The sequence below is a fragment of the Engystomops pustulosus genome, chromosome 11 (assembly GCF_040894005.1).
Source record: "Engystomops pustulosus chromosome 11, aEngPut4.maternal, whole genome shotgun sequence".
NCBI classification, from domain to species: Eukaryota; Metazoa; Chordata; class Amphibia; order Anura; family Leptodactylidae; genus Engystomops; species Engystomops pustulosus.
The window spans coordinates 61,386,418-61,398,653 of record NC_092421.1 but is presented as its reverse complement, the minus strand read 5'-3'; the positions used below and the strand labels follow the sequence as shown (position 1 = coordinate 61,398,653).

At 41.6% G+C, this 12,236-nt stretch overlaps 1 protein-coding gene across 6 annotated transcripts in view; it reads left to right on the top strand.

Moving 5' to 3' along the window:
• ADGRA1 (adhesion G protein-coupled receptor A1) overlaps positions 1 to 11,908 on the top strand; it is a 453,444-nt gene extending 441,536 nt beyond the window's left edge. For all 6 annotated transcript variants that reach the window (XM_072131164.1, XM_072131165.1, XM_072131167.1 and 3 more), the window contains 2 exons: positions 6,115 to 6,210; positions 10,592 to 11,908. In XM_072131164.1, the coding sequence (XP_071987265.1) occupies positions 6,115 to 6,210; positions 10,592 to 11,810 (1,315 nt within the window). In that variant the 3' untranslated portion in view covers positions 11,811 to 11,908. The remainder of the gene's footprint in view (positions 1 to 6,114; positions 6,211 to 10,591) is intronic.
• The last annotated feature ends 328 nt before the right edge of the window (positions 11,909 to 12,236 follow it).

Below are 12,236 nucleotides of genomic sequence, written 5' to 3'. Positions count from 1 at the left end.
AATGGACTTCTGGCTTAACCACAGTCTGGTTTGAGTTCGCTCAAGTCTAGATATTGGGAATCTTACAATAGAAGGCAAAAACGTGGTGTGAACCTCGTAGGGTGAAGTATGGTGCATGTAAATACCCTATCATGACTTGCTTCTCTGTACTGCCAATGTATTCCAGCAAGTTATCAATATCCTATAGATAAGAGCTTGGTAAATACATCTCCAAGTTATTCTAACCTTATACAAATACACATCTTCCATGACTCATGTAACATTTCTCATGGTTGTTATAAGCCGGGGTGGAACATAATGTAAAGATAAATTACATTTCATACACATCTCCGAGCTGCGGTGTGAATTAATGAAGGTTAAGCAAGAGGGATAAGGCAAAGGCTAAAAAGGCAATTAGCATTTAGATAGATGAATACCCAATTTCCGAGATCAAAGTAAGATTATTTCAGGTAGTGCAGCTGCAAGTAACATTGCAGGGGAAATCTGATTAGTTTATACAGCAGATTGAGAGTGATCATAATTAATGAATTATGTTGGAAATGAATAAAAAGATGGTAAGATCTTCTTTATTACGTCTCATCTCTTTTCATTACTGAGGAGTGTCAGGTGGCTACGTGCCATAAGATAGTAGATGACTGGTGGAATGGTGATGAGGAGGTGGGAGAAGACATAAAGAGACAAAAATAAAAAAAAAATTTTCATATACTGTTTATGTATGGATGTTGTATTAAGCAGGGGCGGGGCAGGAAGTAGGCGGATACTTAAAGGAAGCCAGTCGGCAACTTTTGCCCTATGCAGGTAAAGGCACCGCGCTTCAAATTATATTACATTGAATTTTGCGCTGTAATTGTCAGGGCTCGGGGGTCAGTGGACCCACTGGACCACCATGGGAGATGGTACTAGTCGGCACCTGGAACTGGAAGCTAAGTGGAACCTGGTATTCACCAGAGCCTGCCGCAGGGACACCCGTGACAGTAACTAGTAGAACTGTAACCCCTGTTGTTGTTGAGTAGTTTAGCTTTGAACCCCCACTGTGTACGTAGACTAATCCAGTCCCTGGAGTCACAGGGGTGTTTCTCTGTTGTAGAAGAGTCACACAGTCACAGTTCCAGGAACATTACTCAGTTGCATGAAGTGTAGCTTTTAAAGAATTCAGATGATGATATCAGTAGATAGACAGAATGACAGAAACATAGAGAGATAAAAAGTATAGATAGATATGAGATAGATACAGCCGTGAACCTAAGGTTTCTGCTGCCTGAGGCGAGCTATACAATGGTGCCCCCTTTGCCCCGTTCAGTAGTAATATACAGGCAGTCCCTAGGTTATGCACAGTATAGGTTCTTCTTTAGGTTTGTTCTTAAGTTGGATGTGTATGCAAGTCTGAACAGGTGTAATTTATAACTTTTCCAGAAAAAAAAGTGACAATTGAATTTTCAAAATGTTGTGCCATCATGGGAAAAAGATTTATCAAGAAAACTTCATTACAGACACCTTACAGCTGATCATTGCAGCCTGGGACTAAAGTAACATCCAGAGAGCTTCACCAGAGGTCACAGTGGGAAGGGAGGTCCGTCTGTAAGTCGGGTGTCCTTAAGTCATGGACCGCCAGTAGCAGGTTATTTTTTTTAGTAAGTGGATTCTACTACATTGCCTCATTAATAGACACTATGGGGCTCATTTATTAATGGTCCGCAGACCGCATCATCGTCGGAATATCCAGCGATTTCCGATGAGCGCTGCATTTAGAAGGGCTTTTTGTCGCACACGATCGGATTTTGTCACATCGTCGTCGGCTTTTTAACGCGACACAAATCGGGGGGCGGGCTGTCGGACGATCCGACGGATTCGTACATGCGCAGGATTTAACATTCAAAATTGTGTCGCAAGCCATGCACTTACATGCATCGGGAAGAAGAAGAAGGTGATATCCGGCGGACCTGAGCGGGGAAGCCACACATGCAGGAAATTGGACGCACAATCATAGTGAATCGCGGCAGCTCCGAATCCTCGTCGAACAACGCACCTCAGGGATCGCGACGGGACGTGTAAGTAAATGTGCACCTATATTTAAGTGTCAGGTCCTGCTTTGTAGCAGGTGACTTTGCCCCTGATGCTTCCCCCACAACTTGCTGCCTGAGGCAAGAGGCTCACTTACATCAATGCTGGTACAACCCTAAATAGATAGATAACATCCAAGAAAAAAAATAGCACATAAAGGTTACCCTGAAAAAAGTATGCATGAACTTTTATTCCAACATCGGAGAGCCGAAACGTTGCTCTGATGTCGGAAAAGTTCACGCATACTTTTTAACGGTAATCCTCTTGCGCTGCATTTTCTTGGATGTTATTTGTGGAAGACCTGACACCCAAACCTTTTTAAGCATGCATCAAACAAAAAACAGGTCTTTGTTGGTAGATAGAAGCACAGATGGACATGAAATACATAGATAAAAGGATAGCCAGAAAGACAAACACATAGAGAAGCAAAGATATATATGAAATAGAAAGTAGATAAATATATAAATACAGGCAGTCCCCTACTTAAGAACACCCGACTTACAGATGACCCCTAGTTACAAACAGACCTCTGGATTTTAGTAATTTACTGTACTTTAGCATTCGGCTACAGTAAACAGCTATAACAATTATCTATCACAGGTGTCTCCAATGAAGATTTATTGTTAATCCTGGTTCTTATGACAATCCAACATTTTTAAAATCCAATTGTCACAGAGACCCAAAAAAATTTGTCTGGGGTTACAGTTATAAATTATACAGTTCCGACTTACATACAAATTCAACTTAAGAACTTATCTTGTACGTAACCCGGGGACTGCCTGTAGATCGATTAGAATAGATGAATTACAGATATTATAGACAGATATAGAGATTGTGATCTGATAAAATAGCAGCTAGCTAGTTATATCTTGCATAGACATAGATGGATAGACAGATTTTAGGTTCTTTTCTACAAAGATATATAGACGTCATATAGAACTAAAGCTTTTAAGTCATCACATAAAGAAGTCCCATTGTGATATCCACCTTCTTTCTATTCTGCATTGTGTTCTCATTCCCTGAGTGAAGCCAGCGATATAAACAATGGATGTTTCCGTTCCGGTTGTCATGGCGACGTTCACAGATATGTATCCCCCTACTGTAATTATTTTTGCTTATATTTTTAATGGAAAAAAAAAAATCTTCTGTAGTCTATAAGTATATTGTTATGTTTCCCTATGTGGCAAATATTTACGGGCGTGAATATGAATATGTAGATGAAACGGTAAAGAGGGAGATGCCAATCTGGGGAGATTGGATGAGAGGTTATTACGCCAGTTCATGTAGGTTCATTAATAGTTTGTGGATATTTCCGATTTTCCGTTGGTTTTGTGGCGCGATGACAGCCCTACTTTACCACTCATGAAAAGTATGTGGGCTTGAGGAGTAAATTAGCGGCACATTGCTAGCGAACAACAAAGCCTCCATTTCAAAGGTGTTTCATTCCAGAAATTTCCGAGCTGCTTTAAGCGTCGCTTTTTGTTATTTTAATGCAGCAGGTGGCAGCGTTTAATAAGCGGCATGAAAGTCGCACAAGAGCGGAACAAGTTTATTAATGTCTGACTGCATTGATATAATAGACAATTCTAGATAACACTGACATCCAGAAATATCCATTGTGCTGTTCCACCCTTAAATTGATAAATAAAGTGTCCACTGTGAGCGCCACTTCCTCTTTGAAGACCAGTAATGGAACAAATCATCAACTTAACGGTCAGTTTGCAGGTCAATTCCCATTAAACTGACTTGGGTTAAGCTGCAATACCAGGCACAAGCACTATACCTTGTGTGGCACTGTGCTTTGTGAACAGTGAGGAGACTGCAATGTTCTTCCAAATACTGTGGTCTCCCCACAGCTTCCAGGAGGTATCAGTATTTGGATATTAATCATTTTTCTTAAGAAGTAAACCTGACTGTATAATACTGTACTATTAACACATCCAAGGACCTCATGGGAAGGATCAGAGGGTGGAGTTAAGCAGGAGGAGGGATTATAGCTGACTGATGGGATAACATAAGTGGAATAAGGAATTAGGGGGTGTAAAAGCTAAGGGGGGGATCTGTCAGACAGAGGTTGTACATCAGTTTTCTGGTGTACAGGCTCTGAAATAGGTGCAATTCCTCATTTACGGCCAGGAATTGTGCCCTAAAGCCATCTCTATGCCAAGCGGGAGTGGAGGGGCGTGAAGGGGGTCATGCCTGGTGGCAAAGTGGACTGGAACGGCCGATCCAATCCTGCCCCGCACTCGTGCACCACATACAGCCTGCACCAGGAACTGGTGCCTAATATTGACTGACTAAACTAATGGAATTGGTTTCTTGGGAACAGCAAGGGCTAGAGAAAAAAAAATCAAACTGCTCCAGAATCCGGGGAGAGACACCTGAGCAATCATTCAGATTTTTAGAAATTTTTGGAAAGATTTGGTTTGGGTATAAATCAATCTAATTGGCCTAGAAATTGGTATATAACCCCCTCTAGTCCCCCGGAACACAGAGTTATCATAAAAAGCTGCAATTTAGGTTCCTAATTTTTTTTTTTTTTTGCAAAATGGACATCTTTCCAGTGACTGTTCACAGATAATTTGTATAAAGCTTCTATCTAGTTTCCGAAATTTCTTTACAAAATTTCTCATTTTCCCTTTCCTTTCACCTTTTCCTAAGCTAAGACTCATTCGTCCGAAGCAGTGAAGATTCAGATTTGATTCCATGGGGGCTCGTGCGCCATGGGGCTCGTGCGCCAGTGTATGATCGCCCCGCCGCTGCAAATTCGCAGCCCGATACATCAAGAGGCTTCTGCCTCTTGATGTATCGGGCTGCCAGCAGCGCAGCGTTTATCCTACGCCAGGCACGGCCTGGCGTAGAAAAAAACGCAGCCGGCGACTTTTCACGTATGAAAAGTCGCCAGCAGCAGCGAGTGCGCAGGCGCGGGGACAGTAACGCCCCGTGCCGTCCCACTCCCGTCCGGCCGCGCGTGAAGGTGGCGGATTGGGGAAAATAATCGCAAAAGCTAGCAATAAGCTAGCATTTGCGATTATTTCAGGGCCTCTGCGCCACTGGCGGTGCGCAAAGGTCCTGATAAATATCCCCCTATGTCTGAACATTCCAAATTCCTGCCAAATCTACAAACCAACTCAATACTCTGTGTCATTGATTAGTAGAAATGTAGTAGAGTGCTAGAATTTGTGAATATTCCCCTTTAATTGACCGTCCAATGAATTTTCTGCAACTAGCCCAAAAAATACTAAAAACGGAACATTATTGAATAAATAATGATATTTTTGAATCATCACCATTTACTACTATGCTGATCAGTATTATTACCGTCTTCTCGATATCCTGGAAGTAATACAACATTCTTGGCACTAAAAGATCTATTATTTGCTATTCCACTGTATATTTCTAGACGTTATCACTCTGCATCCATTAATCATGTCTATTCTTGACCGTCCCCGGAGACATCACAGAATAATAAATTGTATTTCATCCGTAATGGTATTTATTCTTCAAAATGTGCTCTTAATGAATAGTCATCAAGGTGGAGCAATGGGAATCACATTGCAAAGATTTCTCCTTCTCTTATTCATTCTATAGGACAGTGGGGCCCATTTACTAAGGGCCGTGCACCAGCTTTCTGTCTGATTTTGCATTTTCTTTCCAGTGCAGGCTCCTTGCACAGGTATATAAGAAGTGTCTGCGTCACATTTGTGTCCCACGCGACCCTTTTGTGGAGTGAATGCACTAGGCATCATGCCACATATCAGTCTGTATGTCCGGTGCTTGGTTTACAATCCTTCATCCTGGTGGTAGATTTCCTTTAAGATGCAGATACATTTCTGGCCTCCCAATTACATGAATTTCGGAAGGACTTGACTCTCCGATTACTGATGTGACCCGTTGCCCCTTTACTACCAATAGAAATATTAAAGGCCAAACCCCGACATATTGACATATTCCATAATGGTTGCAGAACTCTTTTACAAGGTACAAAGCAAGTTAATAGGTTATTACTGTCGTTACACATTCTCATGATATACCGGTGTTTTCTTTCTACAGGTTTTATCTTATAAGTGGTGGTGTCCCCTTTATTATTTGTGGAATAACCGCTGCAACCAACATAAAAAATTATGGAAATGAAGACAATGCACCTTAGTAAGTAACATAACCCTAAAATCTCCTTTCTACTGCCATTGTTACATCCATGCTGTATAGTATTACTGTCATACTGCATATTGTGACAACCATATTGTACATTTCTACAACCACATTATACATCGTTACAGCCGTCCTGTATACTACCACAATCATCGAAACATTTCTGCAGACAGACGTGTTGCTAATACTCCTACAACCATACGATACACTTTACAGATAGATCTTTTTAGATTTGGTACGAATCTGCTGATTTTCAACCATTGCAGACCTTGTTCCACTCATACTTTATTTGCTACAACCATACTATACATGGGTGACTGTTATACTGTACATTACTATTACCATTGTATCAATCCATACAGCTACACTGAACACTGTTACAATCAGACTTGACATTGCTACAGCCATATGTTACAGTTTTATGGTTACATTGATAGAACTGATAAAACTGTAACTAAAAACTTTATTACAATTTTATTGTGTTACTATGACGATACTATACTGAACATTGGTACAGCCATACTTTAAGACAAGGTGAAATGTTTGAGGCCCCTTCCACACTAGCGAGTGTGATGCGATGAACTCGCATCACACTCGCAACGCAAGCTGCCGGGAACGCACGGCCCGAACGCTGCACCGCGGGAGTGAACTCAGCATGTCAGTTCACTCCCGCGGTGCAGCGTTCGGGCCGTGCGTTCCCGGCAGCTTGCGTTGCGAGTGTGATGCGAGTTCATCGCATCACACTCGCTAGTGTGGAAGGGGCCTAAGAGTGCATGTTACAATTAGTGATGAGTGGACCAAACCTGAACTTGAAATTCTTTACCCGATCAGAACCACTCCCCCAGTAACACCTTTGATTAGAGCTTGCCTTAGTCATGGGTGTTAACCGTTTAACTGCTGCTGGCAAAGTCACCAGAGGAATTGATGTGGCGGATCATTGGGAAGTGCACGCACCAGATCAGTTTGAATGCCGCCATTAATTACCGGCAGTGGGTTGAGCTTGACCTCAACTTGAAATTCTTCATCAGAGCCCAGGCCATAACCACAACCCCAGTAAGACCTGACATTGATCGTCGGTGTTAACTGTTTAAATCCCGCTGGCAAAGTTATCAGCGGCATTTATATCCATGTGGCACATCATTGGGGAGCACACGTACCCATGGCGGCATTTATATAATTAACTTCTGCAATCATTGCTGGACTTTACCGGCAGTGGTTTGAGCCGGAACCTGAACCCCCAGCTGCTGATAATGTTCGGGGTCAAGTCCTGAAGACCCAAACTGGCAAATTTAGGCACAGACCAAAACTTTGCGGTTTGGGACCGCTCAACACAAGAGATAACACAGTCATTCATGGTCCAGTTGACTGTATACAGTGTACAGTATACATAACTGTGGTCATCCATTCCTATCCATTGCCACATTCTCTTTGGCTCCTTGCACATTCATACCTCAAATGCTCACTTTAGCTACGGATGCAAATTCTCAATAGTTAGAGTCCATTTTAATAGAGGTGGTCCACTTGTGATTTGTTTTTTTTACCATAGCTATCTTTGTGTTTTTGCTGTACATCTTTGATTTTAGTCATTTTACTTAAAACGTCTAAAACCCTGGACGGGCAAAAAAAATAGAAAATGGATTAAAAACAAAGAAGTAAAACAAAAAGCAAAGTCAAAACATCTGTTTCTTTAGCTCTTACCATTTCATCACTGCCTAGTCTTCCGAGCTTCAAATTTGTGAGGCATTTATCAAGAAGACTCTAGTTTACGCGATGGAAGGCGGCAATGTGCAGGCAACGCACGGCAGCCATCAGGTTCCCAAGTGTAAAATTAGTACTGGGTAACACACTATTAATAATGCCCTAACCCCACGCGTCCAGCTTCAAGTCATTGTAAAATCATTATAACAATGGGCACATTAGCCCTACAGAAGGAGGTAATCGCTCACCAGAAGACACCCAATGACTTCATATTATTCCATATGTTAATAACTTGCCGTGACAAAGGTTAGTGTTGATAAATTTTTACCCACTTGTACGTTCCAAAAAAATTTCTTTCATAATATTCACATAAACAAAAGAAAAAATATAACATCAAGATATTGAAACAAAAAAACCCTACACATGGACACACAAGGCTGTCCCAAACTTAGAGAACTAGGCACACATCTTCTGTGGATGTTGGCTCTCTCAAAAACTTGATGTCTTGATGTAAGTCCAGACAGACTGATTGATGTTGAGTTCAAGGTTATGTGAGTGCCAAGTCATCTAAAGACTCATTACCCCAACCTCCCATTTCACTGCTTTCCAAGACCTTAGGGTCTTTAATTATTGGTCCTGTGGACCAGGAAGTAGAGACCTATTGCGATCTGGTTCCCATCAAAATAGGTGCAGTGGGTGATCGTTGAGTGGAACATCAGTTTTTTTTGCCATATCACAGGCCACTGATATTATTCATAGCACAATGTGATTGGGGACCCTCTTGATGAAGTACCACTTGATGAAGTGCAGAGGATATGGTCATACGAGGGTTGAGGAACCTTTGTCTCTTTGCAATAAGTAAAAACCTCGAGTTTCAATTGGGGCCCAGTAATTTCTGGCCAGGGGGAACGTTTTTCCAATTTTGCCCTTTTTAGAGTTGATTTTACTTTAATCTATAGTATTCTCCTAGAACTTTGATCTGTAAATAGTACATAGACAAAGCTTACAGTAAGTAGATTTATGTCATACAAGTTCAAAACACAATGCAATCGTCAAGAAAAATGGAAGGAACAATGGACGCTACAATTACAGTAATATATTTCACTGTAGACTAATGTTATTACTTGCCTATTGACAAACACATAATAAAGTGGTGGCTAACCTGACATAATGAGATATAGGATCCTTCAGGTTACTGATTTTTCCGATGTTAGGAGGCTGCATTGCAAATAGATAGAGAAAATCTGTCAATCTCTCAGTGGAGGCAGTTTCATAGGGAGACTGAGGGAGATTAGATCCAAGACAGCATTGGAGGCTTTGTACAGACAAGTGTGTCCTGGGGTCTCGGAATTCAGGACAAGAAACTATAAAAGATTGACAGAACTATTTCTGTACTGTGAGACTACTTCTTTTGCCATTTGATGTGACAAGTGGAAAAGGAATGAATTTGCTACAAGCTTGCCGTACACAGCCGCCCACTTTTCAGTTTAAGTAGATTTTTATCTAAAAAGACTTTGCAGTATATTGTATAAAAAGAGGTTATCCTATATAATAATCACTTGGCCACCTGACCTGGACATATAGTCGGATTGGCGGCCGAACAGCCAAATCGGCAAAAGAATGCCTCTAGCAACTCTCCATGGCTATCATCTCCAGGGGAAGTGTGCCGGAATATATTTGGGTTGGGCAGCCAAAACCAAACACAGACAAAGTCCACTCATCTCTACTCAGGACTTTTCTGTTATCAGAGAAGGAGTCCCCAGATTCCTGAGAACCAAGTTCTTAACGCTCCCTTTTTCAAATTGGGTCTGAAAAAGAAGTGCTGAGTCTCATATTTCATCAATATCCTATATCCTAAAAGTCTCCTTATTGGGTTATCCTTTAATGGATGGTGCATGATTTAGTTTGGGCCTACCAGAAAATTACTTGAAAATTTTTAGTTTCGGCAACCAAATTCTAAACAGCTTATTATCTATATGGTGTTCTCCAAATGCTTTCTTTAGCTTCCTTCCAGTGACCCCAGTTTCTTCTTAACAACCAAATTCAATAGGGATATTCCCACTGGAATATATTAGAAGTCTACAAATACCATATAATACATATTCAGTTGATGGGGTTACATTAGGTGAGAGGGAAAAGGCATCTTGGGGATCTAATTGACAATTAACAATGGTTTCTGTTCCACAAGCTGGACATATATATTTCTTCTCATCCTCATTATGAAAGGGTTTTAACGAATAACCAACTAATGCAAATTAATAATCAACCAGATCCTATGAGGTGTAAACTCAAAGATTTAGTTGACTACTACAAGTCTAAAATCTAAATACCATGGCCAATGAAATTACCAAACTACTGTACGTGTTGTAACAAAATCGATAAAGGGTCTTCACTTCTGACAGTCTTTATGTTTAGAAATGTTCATTGACAATTAGCAGATCCCATAATTGGAATCTTCTGCAATCAGATGAAGTGTTTGGGGAAAAATAATATAGTGAAAAGGTTTTCCATGGAATGCAAGACAGGAGAGGTCCTCCAGAGAAAGAGACTCTCTGGATTCAATCTAGAGGACCCCTTTTGATAATAGGTTTAGGGTTTTCAAATTAATACAAACCTACTTGTATGACTATTGTATACTCTTCTGCAGCACTAACATCTGTATTTCTCTTTGGGTTCGCAGCTGCTGGATGGCTTGGGAGCCAAGTCTTGGTGCGTTCTACGGCCCGGTGGCTTTCATTGTTCTCGTCACCTGTGTTTATTTCCTATGTACCTATGTACAGCTAAAGCGTCATCCTGAACGCAAGTATGAATTAAAAGAAAGGACGGAGGAGCAGCAGAGGTTGGCAGGTGGAGAAATGGGTCACAGTCATATAACTGAAGCTGGACCCGTTGCCCAGGCAACCTGCTCCATGATTTCATCCTCATTGCTGGAAAATGAGCATTCATTCAAGGCCCAGCTCCGAGCAGCCGCTTTTACTCTCTTTCTATTCACAGCAACCTGGACCTTCGGGGCTCTTGCTGTATCTCAAGGGCATTTCTTGGATATGATCTTCAGCTGCCTGTATGGGGCATTTTGTGTAACTTTAGGCCTCTTCACTTTAATACATCACTGTGCAAAGCGAGACGACGTTTGGCATTGTTGGTGGTCCTGTTGCCCGTCGAAAAGAAACGCGTACACAGCAGCAGCCACTGCTCGGCAAAAAGTGAACGTAAATGGAGACGCCCAGGGTCATGCAACCTGCATTCAGGATTCACCATGCCCCAATAAGTCTCCCATGTACAACCACCCATCTGTGGGTCATTGCAAACTCACTAACTTACAAGCGGTGCAGAACCATGTAAATTGCCTCTCGCCCGTAACACCATGCTGTGCGAAGATTCACTGTGAACAACTTATGGAAGATGAAGCTCATATCCATGTGCATAATGAAGGTGCTTTTCGACCCAACATGCACGTTCACAGGTGTCTAAAAAGCAGAACTAAGCCACGCTACTTCAGTCGACATAGGTCAGCTGCTGAGAGAGAGTACGCATACCATATTCCGTCTAGTATTGATGGGAGTATCCACAGCTCGCACACAGACAGTCCACGCAGTACACACGAGGGCCATACGGGCCACAGACGGGGCTGTTGTGCGGCAAGCGACCCCTACCCTACCATCAACCAGCCCGAGAGCAGTGATGCAAGTACTGCAATATTTAGTTGTGGCAAAATGCCTGACTCTGACACTGTGCACCATACTCACTTTGAGATGCAACCAAGGAGACAATCATATCCATTTAACACAACAAATCCTAATGGGTTACTCAAGGGTAGCATGCATGAAGCCATGATCTATAGTTCCGATAACACAGGGAACGTAAAAACCGGGCCCTGGAGAAATGAAACTACTGTGTAGTTCCGGGTCTAACTCATAAGTCTTTCCTGCTCTGCTAAAAAAAAAAAAAAAAAATTGTACGCCATGTTTTCCAATTCACTTGTTATGTGTCTGTACAGCACACCAGTACTTGTACAATGCTTGGTTCTGTTTTGTTATACAAAGAAACCGAAAACAAATGTGGCGATTGTGAACAAAAAAATAACATGTTAAAAGGGAAATAATAAGGGTTACGCAAAGAACCATGAACACCAAGGTGCAAAGTAGATCGAAGAGGCAATATCCCTTTTTCTTTGTGTTAACTCTTGGCACACTTCTCCATGTTACACTATGCTACTGTTACCATGACAATAAATTATTCCAATCATTTTTCTATGATGTTCTACACATTGTGCTATTACACCAAATTTTCTCATGTCGTGTGTATCTCATGTCAGATAGATATCA